Source organism: Mauremys reevesii, linkage group 20 (genome assembly GCF_016161935.1).
Source record: "Mauremys reevesii isolate NIE-2019 linkage group 20, ASM1616193v1, whole genome shotgun sequence".
Classification (NCBI taxonomy): Eukaryota; Metazoa; Chordata; order Testudines; family Geoemydidae; genus Mauremys; species Mauremys reevesii.
Window position 1 is genome coordinate 14,616,461 of NC_052642.1, and position 22,245 is coordinate 14,638,705.

Below are 22,245 nucleotides of genomic sequence, written 5' to 3' on the forward strand. Positions count from 1 at the left end.
CCACATCTGTACGCAGTATTCAAGATGTGGGCATACCATCGATTTATATAAGGACAATAAGATATTCTCCATCTTATTCTCTATCCCCGTTGGATTGATCACTGCCCGCCGATTCTGTGGGTAATATAGATATACCCTAAGTGTCAGACAAGAGACAACAGATGGGGGAGTACAATGAAACAATATTGGCAGGGGGCTCAGAATCTCAGCTGTGTTTTCCCCCTCCCCCCCTTTTTTTTTTTTTTTGGTTTCTAGCTCTCTTGGCTAAGGAGGAAAACCTGGAAACATACCCTTAAATGCTGCAACACCAGAAGGCAAATTAAAAAGTACCAAACATCTATTAGCTTTAAAATGTCATAATCTTTAAATCAATCTTATGCTTTTTGAGCACTTGGGGTTCCGGCAGTACTGGTGTTCTCTCAGATGTGCCCGTTGTAGCACAGGAGAGAGGCGCATTCTCTCCTGACTTCACTTAGGACTGTATAGGGGACTGCCTCCTGCTCTGCTCCTTGTGGGAGGGTGCTTATCCCAGCTGGTGCTAAGGAGACCTCACCCAATCCTTGTTAGGATGGGGGGATCCAGACGCTCTAGTCTCTAAGGTGCCACAAGGACTCCACCTTGTTTTTGCTGATACAGACTAACACAGCTACCACTCCGAAACCTGCAGCTCTAAACTTGTCTGCAACAGAGAAATAAATCTTAGCTCCTCTTTGGCAGCTATATCCACTCTCTTACCTCTCAGTGGGCCAAGTTCTGTGCTGGCGTAACTCGACTGACTTCACTGGCGTTAATGCTATGGAGAATTTGGCCCAGCTGTTATGAAGTTTGTTTGAGCAGAAAATCCCGCCCTGCAAGGATTGCAACAGCCTCTTTGAGAGAAATGAAAGTGAAACTAAAACCAGCCAAAGTTATGGAGCAAAAAGAGAGTCTGTAGAGGGTGGCTCTGTACCTAAAGCAACTCCACTATGAATTTTAGGATTTATTCGGCAGTTTATTGCTTCCTGTGCACTGGTATGTACACCTAATATATTTGCATGTGTTACAGTGCTATGTAAAATGAGACTGAATCACTTTATATGCTAAATTCTTGATGTGTTGTTGTCAGAGACTGTTGGTTGTTGTGATAATATCTGTCCTATTGTAAAGAGAGATTATCCTTGTTGGCCTGAGGGTGGTTTTAACTGCAGAACTGCTGATCCAAATAGTCTTGTTTTCATAGCGTAGAAATCTAGGCTAAGATTTCCAAAAGTCTTCAATGATTTTTTGGGGCTACCTCAATTTTTGGGTGTCCAGCTTGAGACACCTAAAATTCATGAGTCTCACTTTAAAATCTTAGCCTTAGTTTTTGAATAGAAACAAACCCAAAATCTCCAAGTGAAACTCGGCCAAAACTGCTCTCTTTTGCCCAGGTTTGGGATAGACTCTACATAACAACCAAGTTTGGCTCATTGATTCCAACAAACTGAACCACACATTCAAAACTTGGGCTATGTTTGTCTAAATTTATGTCGGTCTGGCCTGCATCACTGGCTATTAATGAAACTTGAAATGAAGCATGATTTGGGGTTTTGCTAGAAAAATTCTCTGTCTGGGTTAATGTGCTGCATTTGTAACTTTTTATTTAGATATGTTATGAAATAAATAGTTATATATATAAAGCTATGAAATATATATATATATATATATAATGTTATGAAATAAATGATTAAAATGGTAGTCAACGCGCACACACACATATGTATGTTTGTGTGTGTGTGTGTGTATAGATTATATATATACATACACACACACACACACAAATAAATGATTAAATAAATGATTGTGTGTGTGTGTGTGTATAGATTATATATATATATATATACACACTAACATTTTAATCATTTATTTCATAATACAACCATCATTTAAAGAACTTAATAATTACATTAAGTTCTGTGACCAAAAAGCAAAATGTATTTGCTCAGGGAAAATTTTATATCTTCTGTTATTTTCCCCCTCAAAAGATTTATGGATAAAGAGTCCAAAGTTTTTTGTACTCCCATAATGCAGAAAAATGGCCCTTCACCCTCAAAAAAAGTAATATTCAAGATACTACAGCCCAAATGGAGCCATTAAAATGGCATAGATAGGGTGTTAGCTAAATGCATTAAATTTTTTTCACATGAGAAAACAAAACTTAATTCGGGGGTATTTTTTATTGTTAAAAGATCAACAGTATTTTTTAATGCATTTGTGCATGTATTGCCTTGAAGGAATCCTAAAGCACCAGAATGGAGTTGCAACAGCAGGTTCAACCTTCAGTCAAAGTAGGCAGCTTTCCTGCTTGTTTGAGACAACTGAAACAATCCCATTGTTAAGTGAATTCAAGTACCTCACACAGAATGCCTGGCTCCTGCTGAGTGGAACTGAGAGACCTCACCAAGAAAATCCTCCTGCTACTGATACCCTCACATTTATTGTACAAGGTGAGTAATCTGTTTAGATGCTCAGGCATATGTGCAAATTTGGTTCCCACTTGAGGGAGTTGTAAAGTAGGTGCAGACTGAGACTTGAGGCAACCAAAATTGGGGCCCCCAATCTCTGGGCAGGTCGCCTCGGGGGGTGTCCCTCAGGTTGCTTAGGGATGGTGGCACACAAAGGTTGGAATGCTGCACACAGACCGTCCTCTGGTCTCGCATTCCAGAAGCTTTGCAGGACCTGGGGGTGATCTCAGAGTGTGGGGGCCTGGAGTGGTTTTTGATGTTAAACCCCATTGTCAGAAGAGCTGGTGTGTTGCTATGCTTGCGTTGTCCTCCCGTCGCTGTGGGTGAAGCAGGTTGTGCAGATTAGCAGCCTGAATCATTCATCGACTGTTTAGCACATGGTGGGCCTTTCTGATTAAGGCAATAGCTTCCCTATCTCTGAGGCCATATCCTCCCCCATTGTAGAGTTCCCATTTCAGCCTGCTGCAGAATACAGTTATCCGTAGCACTTGGGGCCCGCAAGGATTCTAAAAATTAATACTGGCCACTCCAGGCTGGTATTAAACTCCCAAGGTTACAGCTTCTGTCTGACCTTGGGTGGGTAGATGCTGCCACCACTCAAGTGCAAAACCCCTTTTAGAACCCGGAAAGGCGCACTTGGGAATTCCTTCCTGTGGGGTACCCTCAAGCCCTCCCACCCCCCCATGTAAGAGTTGAGAAAGAAAATAGGAAATCAGCTGTTGCCACCAGCTAATTAAACAACATGTTCACAAACCTCTTAGGGGACACAAATCCAATCCTGTTCTTAAAAAAGGTAAATTTTATTAAAAAACCAAAAGGAAGAAAATACATTTGGAAACTCAAGCTATTGCTAGATTAAAAAAACAACACTTACAAGAATGAAGCATCAAGAATCATTTTCTTGAGGTCCAGTTTAAAGGTTACAAGCAAAACAAAAGCATTTGGGGTTAGCACAGAGGAGTTCACAAGCCATAAAGAAATAAAAGAGAGAAACCAAATTGCATCTTCGTAGACATTTCCTGATCTACTTACATATCTGGAGTTTCAAATGAGTAGTTTCTAGGTATGATCTGATGATTTTTCATACTTGGCTCAAGCTCTTACAGCATAACTGCTCTGTCCCTTCTCTCCAGGAGACTAACACAGACAAACAAAGGGGAAGTTTCTTCCCAATTCTGAAAAGTTCTAGCCTTCGTATCGGCTCTTTTGGCCAGGTGCCCACTCACTTCCTTTTACCTATACCTGCAGTGAGACTTTTTAACTCAAGTAGAAAGCAGCTACTAAGAGGGATTTTATAGCTAACTGGCTGGCTGGGTCCATAAAAGGGGACCCTCTTCATTTATCATTGTCCCCAACTTCCTTATTTGTGCACACATCCTATTGTCAGTAGAATGTAGGGAGATTGTGGTTCAGGCAACATAAGTGCATATGATCAAAGCATGCTGTTTTAATCTCTCATAATTGGGCCAAAGAAGAATGCATTTTCAGTAGACCACCGAGAGGCATGTGTCCAAACTAGGGATTATCTTTCTGCTAAGCTTCAAGCTTCTCCCAGCGAGGTATTAGAAATGTTTAAAAAAAGACACACCAAAGATGTTTAATAGTAGAAATGTATGTGTTCACTCCCTTCAGAATCAAAAATGGCTGAACTGTTATTGTTCAAATTTAAAATTCATTCTCGGGCAGAAACCACACCTGGAAAACCTCTGCAAAATGAAAGTTACAAACAACTGAAATAAAGCCCTTTAGAATGGGAATGCTTAGTCAACTTTAATGATAGCTGGAATGCACAGTGACAGTTATGATGATTCTGTGTGTGTGCGCACAACAAGCTGTTGGCCTATGGAATTCATTGCCACAAGATTTTGTTGAGATCAAAAGTTTAGCAGGATTCAGAAGGGATTGAATGAATATGAATATGCAGAGTAGTAACAATAAATGCTAAGATATATAAAATCCTCATGCTTCAGGCCATAACACAACCTCAGGAAGAATCTTCCCTGAGAGACAGGCTGTCCCACTGGTTTTCAAACTGTGAGCCGCAACTCAGTTCTGGGTTGTGGAATGGAGGGTGCTGGGTCGCGGTGGCTCAGGTTGGCACTGCAGACTGGGCTGTTAAAAGTCCCGTCAGCGGTTCTGCCCAGCTAAGGCAGGCTGGTCCCTACCTGCTCTGACACCGCGCTGCGCCCCGGAAGCGGCCAGCAGCAGGTCCGTCTCCTAGGCGGGGGGGCATGGGGCTCCATGTGCTGCCCCCGCTCCAAGCACCGGTTCGCAGCCAATGAGAGGGGGCTGGTGCCTGCAGGCGAGAGTCACACAGAGCTGCTTGCACACCTCCGCCTGGGAGCCGGACCGGCTGCTGGCCGCTTCCGGGGCACAGCGCGTTCCGTGGTGCCAGGACAAGCAGGAAGCCTGCCTCTGCAGCCCAGCTGCGCCACTGACCGGGAGCCGCCGGAGGTAAGCCCGTTCCCCTTTACTGCACCCCAAACCCATCATCCCTGGCCCCACCCCAGAGTCTGCACCCCCAGCCCAGAGCCCTGACCCCCTCCCTCACCCCAGCCCAGACCCTGAACCTCTCATTCTCAGCCCCACCCTACAGCCCTCACCCCCGCACTCCAACCCTGAGCCCCTCCCACACCCCAAATCCCTCATCCCAGCTCCACTGAGTCACAGGCATCAACAATTTTCTTCAACTGTGTAGGAACTTTACACTTCTCAAGCACTAAGGGGGTTGGAAAACCGCCCCCAAATTTAAAGCGGCTGAAGTGGTTCCCACCCCCCCACACTCGATCAGGAGACACACAAATTAAGCGCCGACCAGGTGTGTACCACTAAAACACGCAATGCATAAAGCACCAATCAGGGGAGGGGGCAAAAAGTTAAATTAAGGTTGCACATGCGCATAATAAAATAATTTATGTAACCCATTATAATAAAAGGACGTAAAAAACCCCCGCTCGGGGCGCTCCACTAAAACAAACTAACAAACTTGGCTTTATTTATTGCAACACAACTGGATCGCCAGGAGAAAAGTTTGAAAACCACTGGGCTATCCCGTAGCTGCCTACTGCAGGGTTTCTTGAACCTTCCTCTGAAGCATCTGGTGCTGGTCACTGGGGGTGGCAGGATACTGGGCTAGATGGACCCCCTGATCTGTGGCTATTCTTATGCATAACAACATTTTTATATATAGTATAAATATGTAAATATATGAGTAATAGTGTCCACCTTTCTCAGCTGGGGACCCCACTTCCCCACTGCAAGACACACAAGTATGAGTTCTTGCTTGTGTCCGGCTGTGGGGAAAATTTGGCCCCTGATAGTTTGTTAAATGAATAGATGCTGTGCTCTATTCTAAATTGGCCAATAGATGTCAGCATAACACCCTACAACTAAGCATGCTACACTAGTCGTTTGTTTACCAACAAGGGGGTGTTGATCTGTGTCAGACTGTTTTCTGTGTGCCAACACACCCTGACTGGTTTCAGCAAATATTTTTACAAGAGAGAAATGTAACAGAAGGATGAGCCTTTCCTTCTGTGAAAGAGTGACAGTGGAGTGAAGAGCTAAACAGTATGCGTTTGACATGAGAAGGGTCCATTTTTAGTGCATTTGACTGAAGAGTCTTCCATAGATTCCTCCATCTATTCTCAGAATATCCACTGCAGCATTTTGAAAATATAGCAGAAGAAATCGTACAGATTACTGTGGTGATGAGGTCTACAGGGGTATGGATACAGGTCTATGTAGGGAGGTAAATCTAAGGAAAGGGAGTTACCAAATACATAGAGTAGAGCCTCAGTTACGAACACTTCGGGAATGGAGGTTGTTCGTAGCTCTGTAATGGTTGTAACTCTGGTTGTTCTTTAACAACCTGTAGCTCAGGGTACCTTTTAAATTGATTCTTCCAAAGGATACCCCCAGATAAAGTTCATTAGTTCATGCTGAATTGAGGACCCAGGAGGTCAGAAAAAATAAAGCTGGAGGCTAGATCCAAATTATCCGTTCCTGTTGCAACTTCTGATACAAATCAGTAGCCATTGAATTTGAGCCATATGTGATTTGAGGTGTCAGCCTCTTGTCTTTATCTGGAAAAAAACAGTTTATCTCTCTCTCTCTCTCTCTCTCTCTTTCACACACACACACACACCTCTTTCAATCACAGACTTTGGGTATGTCTTCACTATCCGACAGATCGGCGGGCAGCAATTGATCCAGTGGGGGGGGGGTCAATTTATCGTGTCTAGTCTAGACACGATAAATCGACTCCCGAACACTCTCCCGTCCACTCCTGTACTCCACCACCGTGAGAGGCGCAGGCAGAGTCGACGGGGCAGTGAAGACACCACGGTAAGTCGATCTAAGTACGTCGACTTCAGCTATGTTATTCACGTAGCTGAAGTTGCGTAACTTAGATCGATTTCCCCCGCCCCCAGTATAGACCAGGCCTTCAAAGTGTAATATCAGTGAGCATTCATAATATCACACCCAGCTTTGTTACATATAATTTACAATGATATTATTGACCCCGGGGGTTGTTAGTTTTCGATTATTTCGCAAGGCATATTTGGCACAAAAATCACGGCAGTCATGTGTAGGGTCTGAATACAGGGGTGCCTAGGGTCACAGTGACTGCAGCTTAGCAGTGGATGGCTGGCCAACCTGAAATGAGTTGGCGGGTTGCGTCCCAGGTTCTAGTGGACAACCTATATAAGTGGCTTGCTTTGCCATTCTGGCAGAAGAACTGAGCGAGCATGGACAGTGAGGCCCTGATCCTGAGTTGTGGCTCAGCTCTACTCGGTGACTGTTAGGATGGCAGGTGCTGTAAGCCCTCTTCTGGCACTGGGGCCTTCTTGGGGACAGACCAGTCCCAGACACAAACCAGAGCAGCCCAAAGACTGAAATATGAAATAACTCTGAAGGTTGATCAACCTTGTACCAACTTGTCCAGCCACATCCCTTGGGCATGCTCCATGGCAGCTGGGATGAGAATGGCCTAGAAGTCACTATGGCAGGTCTGTACCACATAGGGATGGCACAGGCAGAGCTAATCCTCTGCTGTTGCAAGGAATGATCAGAACCTGATTTTCCTTCAGCTCCTGGTTGAAGCACTTTAGTAGGTCACTGTGAGCGTTATTCAGGCTGGGATGTGGTATGTGGCTAAACATAAGACTTCGGGGATTGCCTACACGGGAAAAGACCCTGCAGTAGCACTAATTCCCCATGTGGACTCTCTTACCACAACCTAAGAGCACCTTTGTGCACATCAGCTTAATATACTTTGGAAGTATTCCAAGCTAAACTGCATTAAGAGTGTCCGCATGGGGAGTTGGTGCGGAGTAGCTAACTCACTTTGAATTCACACCCTAGCTTACTGCATACTAACTTCTCTGTGTAGATAAATCCTCAATCTTCACTAGCATTAAATTCACTTAGTAAATGAATATTTAATCATTTTGCAAGCGTGGGAAGACATCTGCCAGGGTAAATCCTGCTGGGAATGTTGTTAGCTTGTGCTGTTATATCATCATCAGATAAAGTTAATCACAACATAGGGGGGATATGCAGAGTACATTTCCCTCGAACTAGTCACAACAGAGTAGGAGGATTCAGAGAAAAGATGTGCCTCTTGGAGCCCTTTTATGCAGAACTGTTCATGGTGGGAGAGGAATCTGAGCTGCAAAGTTCAGATCTTGATCCATGTTTCAAATTCCCCTATGTGTTTGGGGGTTTGCTTTGGGTCTATCTTTAGAAATAACATTATTGTGTGATTTATAAGTGACTTATTGTGTGGCTCGCAAATAACCTATTGTGAGTCTGGTGGATGACAAAGAGTAGTGACAATATACTGCATTAAAGAAAAGAACTCAAGGGGCAAGAATACCCCTATGTTCGTAAAATGTATCTTACTAAAATGTACTCCCCAGAATATCTCATTATTCAGTCTCCTGAACTCTGTGCTTTTCCCAATGTACTCAAGTGAGGGCCATCAAATTCGTGGAGGGATCTCCTCATTCTCTTCTGGGGACTGGTAAAATACATTGTGACGAGATGAGCCCTGCAGCTTACCTCTAGAAATCAGGACATCGGTCTGTTTTCTTGGTCTCTCATCTGTTGAATTGACTGGTTCTTTGGCTATTCTTTGAGCCAGTACAAGGGCTGTGAACCGCTTAAGTCTCTGTACAGGGGTGAGCTTCACCCTTTAAGCTCTTGGATGGCAATAAAATAGCAGTTAATATTCAGAGCCAACTGCCGAAAGCTCCTTAGCGCATACTGATAATATTCGACAGTCTGCTGCCTCAGCGATACTCGTTTCAAAGATGCTGAAAACTCTAGATCTACTGCTGATCTCACTTAAATCTTGTTACTCCGGTGTAACTCTGTTAATTTCTGTGTCGTTTCTCATGATTTTCACCAGTGTAACAGAGAGGAAAATCAGGCTCTGTCATGTCAGACCCTCCTAAAGGCAGGGTAATTAGCCGTGAAGGAGAGGTGTGTGTGGTATTCATTAGCAAGCATCTTTATCTTAGTCCTGAGATGCTACAGCCAAATTAGGGCCACAGCTCTGCAACTGGCTCCATAAAGGCAGAGATTTGAGCCTATACCGGGGGCTTGGGGAGAAGATTTCCATGCTATTTGTGCGTGTGCTGAGAGTGGATTACAACTGAGATTGAATAGGGTTGCGTGGTATTTGCTGTTTGGGCAGGTGTGCATAGATAGTTAGACTCTCTCCATAATATTTATTCAGATGAGCTGGGATTCTAACAGGTGCATGTGTGTTTTTTCATGCAGAGTCCTCACTGGATATTCTCCAACATGTGGATGAGGATACTGACCTGCTTGAATGTAAGATTAGCAGATATTTTACAGATAACACCCAGATCCTCTGGCCTGGGTTACAAACTCAAGTTCATAAACTAGATTCGTGGTTCACTGGCACCATAAAGCACCTGGCTGACAAATTCACCGTTACAGTCTTTTTGGTACAATCAAGTGCCAGCAAAGAGGCAGAGAACCAAGTCCCCGAAGATGTTTCTCAAGGCAACGCAGGGAGATTTTATCTTTCAGGTAACAATAAGACTATCAAAGAAACATTGAATAATAATGATGCTAATCGTAGTTTGCACTTCTACTGCACCATCCAAATGAGGACTTTGTTTTATAGGATCCATGTTGCATTGTAACGACCATGTGAGTTTGGCGATGAAGTAACTAGCATCGTGATATTTTTAAAATATCCCCATTGGTGGGTTTAAAATAGGGAGAAGCAGCTTTGCTAGAGTTGTGTATAATCGAAATAATAGGTCTCATTCTTATTTACACTACGGGAGTATTGCCGATCCTTGCGATTTTATTTGGGGTGTTCTTTTATTTGGTGTTTTCCTTAAAGCCCCAGCTCATGGAATCTTGTGAATAAGAGACAATCTCGACAGTCTTTTTGAAAATAAATTAATTACTCATATATATATATATATATTTTTTTTTAAAGTAAGTTTCTAGGCTTCATAGTTATGGAGACAATGTTGAAAATTTGACCCCGGTGTCTCTTAAAGGCTCAAAACCTAGAAGGTAAATAAAAAGAAGACCAAATGTTGTGGGATTTTTTTTTAAAAATCTCTTACTTTTTAAGCCAATTTCATGGTTCTGGGAGGTATGACTCCTGGGTTTTGAATACTTAGAATTGCCAATACAGCTAAGGCCACTTGACTCCAGTGTTGCAGGGTAAAGGGGCTTGAAAGTAGATGTAAAGATAACTTGCGTTACCAGAAAAGTGTAACATGGCAGCTTCTCAACCCAAATGCAAGTAGTAATAACAATGGACAGTAATATTTTTAGTACATGTACAGTGTTTTGCATATTCAAAACCACCATAAAGACATTAACTAGCTAATGCTCTAAGCACCCTTGTGAGGTCAGGGATCATCTTCCCTTTTCAGATGGAAGATTGAGGCAGGGAGGTGGATTGGCTTAGTGGCAGAACAGAAAATAGAATTTAGACTCTGTGCTCAACCCTCTCGGCCATGTTGCTTTTACACACACACGCTCTGTTTCACTCTTAGTCTCACTTTTATAATAGCAGGAGTGGGATTCTGATGTCTAAAAGACAGGCTTCAGCAAAGAGGCTAAACGTTTGGTGATTGGTTGGTTGGTTGACCGGCCAACCCAGATTCCCATTGTAAATTGGGAATAACTTGACTGAAGTGACAGATAGATAGATATAGTCTTTCACCTGAGGATTTTAAAGATTATTATAAATGTTCCCCAGTTATTTACTATCACGAAAATCTAGATTGCAAAAAACAGTGTTGGTTAACTAAGACTTGTAGAGAGACAAGGTGGGTCAGGTGATATCTTTTATTGAGCCGACTTCTGTTGATGGGAGAGACAAGCTTTCAAGCTTATACAGAGCTCTTCTTCAGGTCTGGGAAACTAACTCAGTGTCCCTGCTAAATACAAGGTCAGAAACTCTTGAGTTCTCTAATATCCTGGGTCCAACACTGCTACAACACAGTATAAGACTTGTAGCACAGTTATGAATTATTGAAGGTTAATTGTACCCATTATTCAAATGGAGAGACTGAGGCACAAAGAGGAGTTAAATGGCTTGACCAAGGGCACAAAAGAAGTCAGTGGCAGAGTGATGAATTGTACCTGTTTCTCGCTCTGACCGCATATAAGCTTTATTCTGTAGTATGGGTTTGTGTGTCTTTAGATGGCAGCTTGTACTCTGACTGTGTTTAGCACCATTGATCCAAAATCTGGTTGCTCTAATGATGCTTTACCATCTGTATTACAGGTGTATTCCTGGTACGCACAGGACCCTCTCTAATCCAGTCTGGCTTGAATAAGGATGTCCTCCTCAGCTGTGCTTTCTCAGTCGATCACCACACCGATGTCACCATCAAATGGGTATTACAGCAGAAAGGGGGACACAAGAAGCTGATATTTGCCTACAATGGATTTACCAGGCAGGTGGAACACAAGGATAAACGGGCTGAGATGTTCCTAGCAGAGATGCCGAAGGGGAATGCTTCTCTCTTACTAAGAACAGTGGGAGTAAGAGATGTAGGAACCTATTCTTGCTCAATATTGGTGTCGTCACTTCTTTGGGCACAGAATGTCCAGCTGGAAATAGTAGGTAATTGATTGTTTTAAAATATATTGGGCAACATTGAAAATTTTGTATTATCTTCATTTAGCAGGATAAGAGGATGCTTGCTTTGATATGGATGGATGATCACTTAACAATCGCTGTGTATCGTTCTGTGTTTGTTAAGTACTCTGCTGGAATTGAGCAAAGGGGGAGAACTTGTGAGGCTCTCAGACAGGATCCCGTCTCCTTGCCATGTGATCGCTATCTGGTGCTTTTTTTTTCCCCACTGCCCTTTACTTTTGTCTCTGAGGGATAAACACTCCTATGTCCAACTCCATCAAGGAATGAATCAGGGACCCAAGACCAGGGCAAGAGGTTGGGGCAGATCCAGCAGCAAGGGTCCATGCTCTCCCCGGTCTGTCTTTCCATATCAAAGATAGGGCAGCTGATATTTTAGCCAATGGAGCATCCTTTGACAAATCCTGCAGTACAGCCAGGTCACATTCAGCAAGCTCCTTTTTTAAAGGATGATTGCTGCACTTAGTAGTTGTGTCATTTCCCTTTTCTGTGGTAAACTTAACGCCTGCGGGTGATACACGTCTAAGAGTTTTTCAATGGTTCCATGTCATTCTTCTCAACCAGCCAACAATTAAATATGGGTCACAGGGGGTCAGACACCCCCCAAATAAGGGGGAGACACAAATGTATTCCTGTACGAAGCTTTATAATGCTGTGGGATTCCTTCCTTTGGTGGAGTGAAGCTCTGTCTCTTGGTTTCTGTTTCTGGTGCAAACAGTTTTCAGCAATATAAGCGAGGGAAGCCCAACTTGTGTGGATGAGAAGTAATTCTGGGGCTAGAATGAGTGATATCTTTAGAAATGAGGGACGCTAAATGGTGCCATTTTAATAGCTGGGTTTGTTTATTTTTAAATGGATCTGGATGCAGCAATGTAATGACTTTTTATTCACCAGAAAAGCCCACGGTGACCCTCAATGCTGACGTCCTGTCCCTGGTGGAAGGAGACGAACACAAGCTGGTCTGTGACATCAGTCACTTTTACCCTCACGATGCCGAGGCTCAGTGGCTTCAGGAACCAATGGAGCAGGGGATGCTCCCACATGTGGTGTCTCACGTTTTCTCAAGTAGTCACAGGCACAACAGCGATGGGACTTACAGCTTCTCCAGTTACTTCCTGCTTAAGGCCTCCCTCAGGGACGATGGTCGACGGTACACCTGCCGGGTGGAACACAGGAGCCTGAAACACCCGATCAAGAAGAGCCTGACGGTGAAAGTGACAGGTACAGTGTTCTTGGAGGAAACAGCATTGATTTCTTGACTTCTTACCCCATGGCAGATCTGATCAGGAATTTTCTCCTGACATTTTTCCTGACAGAAAATGGCTTTTTCAACTAACCAGAAATTTTCATGACAATATTTCCATTTTTGTTTAAAAAAAAAAAAAAAACTTTTCTGACCCAAAAAACGAAGAAAAATGCACAGCAAACTTAATTTATAATCAGCATTTTAGGGGAGGAAGACTAGAAGTCCTTTCCGGACCAGTTTGATCCTGTGATGTTTATTTGATTAATTTGTTAAAGAAAAACAGTGTGCTCGGTGCAGTAGAAAGCTTAGGAACAAAGATGGTCCCTGCTCAGAAAAGCTTACTGAGTGCCTGTGTTTCCATGTTGTTTTGAACTCCTTTCCACTGGGCAACAGAGATGGGGCTCTCTTGGAGGGATTTCAGTGAGGAGTGGAGAGTGGTTTGGTGAGCCGTAAGTGTTAGGATAGTAGACAATAATTACAACCACCCATAAAATCTTTGTGCTTATGTGTTATCTCCCACTCTCGTGCTCAGCTATCAAATATCAATAATAACCTTTGTTCAGGGCTCTTCCTGGGGGTTAATAACTAACTCCTCTCAACTTCAGGCCTTTAACACCATGTGGTCGTAAATCCCACCTCGTTACTTTGATTCCCCCAAAGTTTCTTGAGCCTCAGCTGTGGTTTGTTCTGTTTATTTTATTTTGTTTTTAATCCTCTGCAATAGACTGGTTTTTAACACACACAGATGTCATATGGCTTCGTTATTGTAAATCAGATCCACGTCCCCTAAGAAGCATCAGGGGGTTTATTCTTCTCTGCAGGTTGTTCTTATCAAATTGTTCTCTTTTATTTATTTATTTATGGACAGAATCTACCTCAGCAACTTGGTTCCTTGTCATCCTATTGGTCCTTCTCGCTGGGTGTCTTGTTGTGACGTTGTATTATCTTTACCGAGGTAAAAAAAAGTGTGTGAAAACCAGACTTTGGGGTGGAAAGGAATTTGCTGGCAACCCCATTATTTATTTGTATTATTGTAGCGCTTAGGAGTCTCAGTCGTAGATCTGGACCCCACTGTGCTAAACGCTGTAACAAGAAAGTCCCTGCCCCGAGGAGCTTACAACCGGGGTGGCTCTAGCTTTTTAGCCGTCCCAAGCACGGCAGGCAGGCAGCCTTCGGCGGCTTGCCTGCGGGAGGTCCCCGGTCCCACGGCTTCGGCGTACCTGCTGCCGAAGCCACGGGATCAGCCACGAAGCCACGGGACCTGCTGCCGAAGCCACGGGACCGAAGCCACGGGACCAAGCAAGCCGCCGAAGGCTGCCTGACTGCCGCCCTTGCAGGGACCGGCAGGGCGCCCCCCACGGCTTGCCGCCCCAGGCACGCGCTTGCTGTGCTGGTGCCTGGAGCCGCCGCTGCTTACAACGTAAATATAAGACAAAAGGCAACAGGTGGATACAGACAGACAGATGGGGGAAGTAGAAGGAAACAATGAGACAATACGGGTCAGCGTGACAGGCAGTGGCCACCACACGCCAGCAGCCTGACTGTTGTTCTATTGAAAGACAGGGTCAGATCCCCAGTCGACATAGCCCCATTTAAGTCAATGGAGCCTGGCTGAGTCACACCATCTGAGACTCTAAGGCCACACTTCTAACTGTAACGGAGCTGTCCAGTTATGGCTGTGGAGTGGTGTCTATAGTTCAGTGTTCTGGCTGACCAGTCTTTCTTTTCTACCCTAGGGATGAGCACCAATAAGGTAGGTTTGTGTTCTGTTTTCTGCACGTTCCCTTTATGCGGTTTCCATTGGCCTGTTCTCTAATGTGTTGGTCTTTGTTTAAATTTCAGCCAAAACCTTACTAGAGCACAAGACCTTTCAGTCCAGTCAGGTAAGAGGCAAAGGATCCCACTGGCAATACGCCGTCACCTGTAAGGGTACGTCTGCACCGCCCGCGGCACCGAGCTTGGGTGCACAGACGTGGGGCTCGCACTGTCGCACATACAGATTGTGGCTCGGGCTGGGGCTCAAGCTCTGAAGCTGAGTGGGGTGGGCTCCAGAGCCAAGCTCCGGCCCAAGCCACGACTTACAAATACTGTCTGAGTAGCTCTTTTTAGCACAGTAGCCCAAGGCCTGTGAGCCCAAGTCTGTTGACCTGGACTCAGAAGCTTGCTGCTTCTGGCTACGAAGCTGTTCCCTAAGAGAGCGTGGGTGGGGTTTTCAAAAGCACCCAGCGTTAGCCTAACTCCGCTCTCACTGGAAGCAATGGGGTTTTTTATCCCGACTTCAAAGGGAGGGAGCACAGTTAGGCCAATGCTGAGCCCTCTGGAAAACCCCACCCTGTGTTGTTAGTGGAGTCCATATAATTTAGAGATAAAGAGGGTGCGGGGAGGGGGGGTCAGGAGTCGTGAGCTCTGCCACTGAGTAACTTCATCGACTCAGGCAAGTCAGTTATCCCCTTTGTGTCTTATTGACCCATCTGCTGACTAGAGATGATAATTATCTGCTTCTCACTCGTGTTGCGAGGCTTCACTCCTGACTCTTTGTAAAGTGATTTACTTGGATGGAAGGGGCTAGATACATTCCAAGTGTGTTTGAAGTTGTTTCTACTTATTCCCAAACACAAATAACAGAACCCCCCTTTGTTTTTTCCCCAGTGTACGTTTTTTTGCAGTCGGAGGCGAATGGTCTCATTGCATGCATTTGAAGAGTGATAGTCTGGTTTTGCAGTATATACTAACTCAAAGATCAGCATTATGAGGAGTTGCGTAGCCATAGCACTGGGCAGTGCCCGCAGGCAGATGGCAACAGGCTGCTATAACTTAGATGGGCCTTGCGCGGCTCCTGGAGCAGCCCCAAATCAGGAGAGACCAAATGTAGCTTAAAGCCATCATATCCCTAGGCTGCGAGTTCAGTACTGTGCCTCACCCACCCCAAATCGCTACACTGTCAATTGGGCATCTAACTTCCTTAGGCCTGGGCTACACTAGCGCAGGGGTTCGAACTAAGATACGCAACTTCAGCTACGCTATTCGTGTAGCTGAAGTCGAAGCATCTTAGTTCGACTTACCTGGCCGTCCTCACAGCGGCGAGTCGTACCCTTAGGCTCCTTTGAAAAAGTCTAAATCCCCTAGATTGCCTTGAAAATCTTAACCAGGGCAGCTTTACCTGTAATGCTCCCTTCCTTTTCTTTTATGCAGAAAGCAAATTAACAGCTAACCTCCTGAGTGACAATACATCTTGCCTTATCTGCCTCTTCTTTAATTTGCATTTGATTTAGTTAAGAAAAACAAAGCTGCTTAATAGTTCATTGCCCCAGGCATTTTACGGCCCTGTGAACATAGTGGTGTTATAAAATTTAAAGTAGTGTTACTGCATATTCCTTTACAAACTTTGCTTATGAGACTCTCCTGAAGTTGAAAGCAGCCACTCTTTAAGGAGTGCACAAAAAAGGAGACTGCCAAATTGTAGGCTTGGAAGTAAAGAAGAATTCTGTCTCCAGCTGAAACTACAGAGGCAATTTTAGTGGCTCAGATTGTAATTACCCAAGCTGGAATTGGGTCACAACAGCAGGTTAACAACTCTATGCTTCAAAAAAGTACTCTCTTGAGTATTAGTGACCACAAAGTTATTGGGACTTAAGTTCTCCTCCTCACTGGAAATATTAGGACTTGGGACCAAATGAGACACAAAACCTTGAAATCATAAGAGCAAAGTCAAAAATACTTCCTGAGGCTGGTTACCATGGGGCTAGGATTTTGGCTCTCAGACATAAGCCCTTTAAACAGTGAAGAAACGGCAAACAAAAAACACCGAGTGCCTCAGTAGCACTGAGAGTGGGATCAGATCAGTCACAGGTTTTTATGCCATTGGTTTGGTTTGCACTTTTGTGTCATCTTCTCTTTTCAAATCCCTCTGTGTTATCCCTTTGAGAGCAGTATGCTCATTTGGTGTTTTCTATGACCAGTGTCTTGTTATGGTGGCACCTAGAGCCGGCATCATGGGCCCATTGTCTTAGGCACTGGACGCACACTTAGACAGTCCCTGCCTGAAAATGCTTATAACTGAAATAGACAAAGGACAGCAGAAAGGAAGTATTAACCCCATTTTAGGGGGTTAGGAAACTGAGGCCCAGTGCAGTGAAATGACTTGCTTGAGATATCAAAGAGTAGAGCTGGGGACTAAACTATAATTTCCCGAGTCCTAGTTCAATGGAAGATGTCACCCTATAACTTCAAGACTATGATTGAAAGTGAGGTGAACCTTTTTTTCCAGGATCTACACAGCTGATCAGCAACTGCTAGAGAGAACTTCTGTGACTGAAGGCCAGGACCTACCACTAAGGGTTTGGGTCTTTTGTTCAAATATGTTGGACAATTTAGTGGGGACTCTGGAGTCCACCTAGTGTCATGCAAGTTGCTCATCTGCCGTGCATACCTGCCAGGAGAACCTAAATTAATATTACGGTTGATCAAAATAATTTGTCAGATCTGTTTTGATGGAAAATAGCTTTTCAAAAGAAACACATTTTTGTGAGAAATATTCATCTTACAAAATGCGTCAAAACAAATTTTGGCTCAGGTGTTTTTGTTTCTTTGGGTTTTTTCCTCTTTTATCCACCCTTTCTACCAGCAAAGGGAAGTTTAAAAAAACCCAGACATGAAACGGATTCATTTCATCAAAACAACTTGGTGAAAAATTTTGAACAAAACAAAAAGATGTTCATTCTCTTCTAGGTTCTTTCCAGGAAATATTTACCATTTTTAATATCATCTACACATTCAGTCTAGTGGAGAGGAAGTACAGAAAAATAGTGTGCTCTGTATAAAGAATGATGCTCCAAGCAGGCCAGGCTTTCTGTTTAATCCTTTTACAGAAATCAATATAAAATACCTTTTTCTGTCCCTTGCTTTTAGGACGTGCTGCTCCCCAGCTGAGGAATGAATCACCGCACAGAGAGTGGAAAGAAAGAACACGTGCCTCTGACTTCCTCCTGCGCTGGATCTGCCCTAGTAACTCTAGCTGGTGTTTCTCCGAACACTGGTCTGATTCTGTGTTGCCTTGTACACTTTGTAGTCATGTACGCTTATAAAAGCTACGGCTGGTGGGAGTGGAGAATGCTGATTTGGTCGTGTTGCACACAAGTTGCAAAGTTGAGCCCAGAAAATGAATGAATGAAAGAAAAAGTTGAGCCTACTCTGCACACCGTGATTTTTTTTGTACTGCTATGAGTGTTGGTTAGTGGTATGAATTTTTCTTTTTAACTAATGCAGCTGGTAGTTATGCCAGTACATTCCCGTCGGTGGACACCTATTCCCCTTACCACATGGAAATAAGATGCACTAAAATAACGTCATCCATACGAGGGGGGATTGTAATACTGTAGGCTGGTATAGTTTAATGGAATACAACTTGTATGCATAGAAGGCCATAGATAAGATCCTTTAAAATGATGGGCCAGATTCCTTGTTGCTCTGCCCCTCGTATAATCATTTACACAAGTGCAGATTAGGTATGAAATATTCCCAGTCTGATTTACTAGCACTTTGCACTGATTTTGGCCAAGTTTACACTATGGGAGTGATAGCAGCATAGCTAGCTGTAGGATATGAAAAGATTTTTTTTCTTGTCGCTGTAAGAACACCACCTCCCCAAGCGATGGTAATGAGGTTGATGGAAGCATTCTCCTGTCAACCTAGCTATAGATGGGGGTGTGGATCTATATAGACCAGGCCTTTGGGATAAAAAAAACTACACAAGGTGCAGGGTGGTGGAGAATCTGGCTTTATGACCTCCAAGAGTTTTCACCAGTATTTCTCAGTCATCAATCAGATGTCCTGTATTTGCATGTTAGGATTGTTATGTTGGGGGCTTATGGGTGGTGGTGGTTTTTTTTAAAGCCACATGGGTGCTCAGGTAATTTATCCTAGTAAATGAACAGCAAGAATTCTACTCTGTTCCCTCTGTCTGGCCTCCACCCTTGCTGGTTTGAGCACCTTCTCTGCAGTACTTGCCATCTGTATCTCTCTGCTTTAGCTTTCCACATAGCTTCAAACGTGTCTTTGCCCTGCTTAGTCCTATTAATTTTTTTCTTGTCGCTATAGAAATGCTTTAATTTATTGAACAGGCAGACAATACCTTCACACCATTGTTACTCTAACTTGTGCCATCCGTTGTCCACTCACTGGTTCGTATCATTCACATCTGCCTTGTTTATGTGGGGAAAAAAAAACTTGTGCAAAATGGGATGGCATCAGGCTGTACATGCCATTGCTCAGGCATGGTTTTTATATCGGTGCTTCTTTTTGAGGAGTTAAATATTGAAGAAGATAGCCAGTGCCCAAAATGTAAATGATGTGCATATGCAAGAATTAAGTTCTACACCTGAAAACAATCCAGAAATGGAAGCTGTTGCCAGAACGTGGCAGCCTGTTTGGTAAGTAGAGAATGTTCCACCAGTGCCCTGCCATCTCTATGCGCTGCTTGGTGGGTTTCCAGGTGACATTTAAGGTATTGATTTTGACCTATGAAGCCCAAAATGGCTTAAGGACCAACCTACCTGAGACTCTGTCCTTGAGATGAGCAGACGGGCTGAAGTCCTAGGGGGCTACTGGCTGAGCAATTCTCTGTGCGGACCCCACAGCTTCAGAATTAGCGCCCCCCCCCCCATCCCCTTCATCTGAAATGGACCGTCTGATCAACCTCTGGGCACATTGCAAATCTTACCTTTTAGTCCCCAGGTATTTGAAAATGGTGGTTGCATGCAGGCAGGTTGGTTATAAGGGTGGGAAATGGTTAGAGAGAAAAGGTATTTGAATTTTAAAGTTGCCTGGGTCCCTGGCGGTCATTTACATTGACTTGTTGGGCTGTACTTGGAAGAGCTTGAAGTCATGGTGTCTAGAATGTATTGTACTTGTGCAAATCTGAATCAATCAATCTGCTTGCTGGCTTTCTTAAATGCAAAGGGGTCATTAAACATTTAACAGCAATAAGAGAGACTCAAATTCTGATTTGTTTGACTGGATTCTTTGGCTGCTGGCGTAGGCTCCGTGGCTTTGTTACTCCTCAGGTCTCAATGTTCCCACCCTGGTTTTTCCATGGGTAGCTCTATAACAGAGGCTGGCAGTTGTGTTTGACAAGGGTTCGTGCGAATGTTGTTTTTAGTTTGGGCTCAGGTTGGTTTGCACTGTCCACTCCATAGGGTTGCATGGAAAGGTTGTCTGTATACTTGGATTTTAGCCACAGGTGTAGCTGCATTTACTCCAGTACGAGTCACACTGGGACTTTTCAGACCCAGTGGCTGAAATTCCAGAGTGAAATCCTGGCCCCCATTGGTTTAAATGAGGACAGGATTGCACCCCCACTGTAGGCCAGATGAGGTTTGAAGTTCTGTTTACACAGTGCTCTTATCAAAACCAGGTTGTGCTGGCTCCTGGGAGCTGGCAGGGTGGGAGAAGGGGGTGAAAGAGCCTCCCCCCCAGCCTTTTCCTAGTCACTATCCTTGCTCTGAAGGAGAAGAAGAACTGCCCCCTGGCTAGCACCAGGCCTAGGGCCCCACACCCTTCATGCTGACCCACTGCGCTGGATGCTGCAGTTGGGAAACATCTTCTTTACGGGTGGTACAGCAACAGTGCACCCCAGAATCTCCTGCCTGGAGCACATAGCCCCCACCTGGGCCAGTGCACATCATCATTGCTCCCCCTGCTGTAGATTCTGGTGCAAAGCAACAATTAACCTCATCATTTTAAGCTGAGGGAGAAGGGGGGAGTTAGACACCAATCTCCCTTTGGCTCCTTCAAAAATCCCAGCTTTATCGTGCTTTGGACTCTGCCTGCTGCATCCCAAAGGATAGAGGAGACTGTGGTGTAATACTCCCCAGGACACCTACCACTGTATTTTCTTTGAGGTATAAATCAAGGAAGATTTATTCTGCCTCCTGGTTTTGTTTCCCTCGTGTTACAGTGTGGAAGATATAAAGCTGAGTAATGCCTGAAGCTTGAGCAACACTGGCTAATCTTCTTTTGTGGTTTGTTCACTGAAGATGTAGGAACACTTTACTGCTCCCGTGGCCGCCAGACATTTTCCTGAGAGCTCCAGGAGGGAAGGACCTGGGACATTACAACTGAGATTCCAAACTACAGGGATTTAAATGAGGCCTTATGAGTTTCAGCGAAAATCCAATTTCATACTTAGCACAGGGAGAACGTTTGTAAAGGCTCAAAGGCTGGTGGAATCCAGGTAATCTATTCCAGTGCTTATTGTAATGCGTATGTTTTAGACTAATTGAATAGCTGCTGCTTTTCCCTTTTCCCATGGGGTTTGATTAGTAGTAGGAACCTATGTTATTTCAAGGTATCTCCCTAAATTACTTCTGATGAGTCTTGAAGGGGAGGGGGGCTCTGCTTCAAAAAAGTACTTTAGTGAAATAAATTCATGGGGGCGGAACATGAGAGCCAGATTCTCAATTGGTATCATTCTAGCAAAGTCAAATGAACTTCAGTGATTTCTACCACCTGGAGGTCTGCTCATCCTGTTGACTGAGGCCTACCCATATTGTATAAAGCGCCTTTCTACCAATGTAACTGACCACATGAGAGGCAGGTACCACTTTGATACCAGTATGGTTAAAGCAGGACAGCTTCTGCCTGAAAACAAACCCATAGACAACCTACAGGGCACTGATATTCAAAAGCTTGTTACTAGAGGTGCTCTTAACCTAAGGGGCAAAAAGTCTTCACCTCTTGTTCAAAGTTTTATGGAGCTTAATATTGTAAAGAGACATGGTGCCTGGAAATGACTTTTGTGGGGGGTTTTAAAGTAAATAATTCACAATGTCAAAAAGAGAGAAACCCCCAATTTGAGAGACTACTGGTTTGGAAAATCTATTTAAGGTCAGCTCTGCTCATGACAAGCCAGGGCACTCGTTCAACACTGAATGAAGGCGCTGGCTGTTCATATTGTTTAGCAGCTGGAACTGATGGCCATTTAAAATCTGACACTGAAGATGTATATTAAACATAAGCTAAGTACCCACTTCAGTCTGAACTTAGCTTTACGCACATGCTTACGTCCCTTTGAATTTAATGGAACTTAATTTGGGACCAATTCAGCAAACCATTTAATCGTGTACTTCTGTTCTCAGTTACACAGAATAAATCAGGAGTAACTCTACTGAAGTTACACTAGTATACATGAACAAAATTTGGTCCACGGTGTGTTGGATCAATTTTCCATTTTGAAAGAGTGTCATAACTACTGAGTTAAGAGCTTCAGGTGATGGAAATTGGTTCTGATCTCATAAAGCAGGAATAACTCCACTGTAATTCGTGGAAATAAACTGGCATAAAACCACATC

At 44.0% G+C, this 22,245-nt stretch overlaps 1 protein-coding gene across 2 annotated transcripts; it reads left to right on the forward strand.

The window, feature by feature from the left end:
* The first annotated feature begins 686 nt into the window (after positions 1–686).
* Positions 687–21,737, forward strand: LOC120387364 (tapasin-related protein-like). 2 transcript variants are annotated; one of them, XM_039508042.1, is made up of 9 exons: positions 687–1,011; positions 2,253–2,465; positions 9,273–9,326; positions 11,278–11,619; positions 12,547–12,873; positions 13,767–13,853; positions 14,635–14,651; positions 14,741–14,781; positions 17,807–21,737. In XM_039508042.1, exons 1-8 carry the CDS (start codon positions 966–968, stop codon positions 14,753–14,755), a joined length of 1,101 nt encoding a protein of 366 aa, XP_039363976.1. In that variant the 5' UTR covers positions 687–965; the 3' UTR covers positions 14,756–14,781; positions 17,807–21,737. The 2 variants fall into 2 exon arrangements, with proteins under 2 accessions (XP_039363976.1, XP_039363975.1); XM_039508041.1 differs by having other exon boundaries at positions 692–1,011; positions 9,273–9,548; positions 17,807–20,793.
* The last annotated feature ends 508 nt before the right edge of the window (positions 21,738–22,245 follow it).

What these genes read in the sequence shown, in the direction of transcription:
- LOC120387364 (XM_039508041.1), top strand. Translation starts at nt 966, where the DNA reads ATGAATTTTAGGATTTATTCGGCAGTTTATTGCTTCCTGTGCACTG. An exon ending in TGTCCAGCTGGAAATAGTAG is followed by an intron (nt 11,620 to 12,546) that starts GTAATTGATTGT and finishes TTTATTCACCAG; the next exon opens with AAAAGCCCACGGTGACCCTC. An exon ending in CCTGACGGTGAAAGTGACAG is followed by an intron (nt 12,874 to 13,766) that starts GTACAGTGTTCT and finishes ATTTATGGACAG; the next exon opens with AATCTACCTCAGCAACTTGG.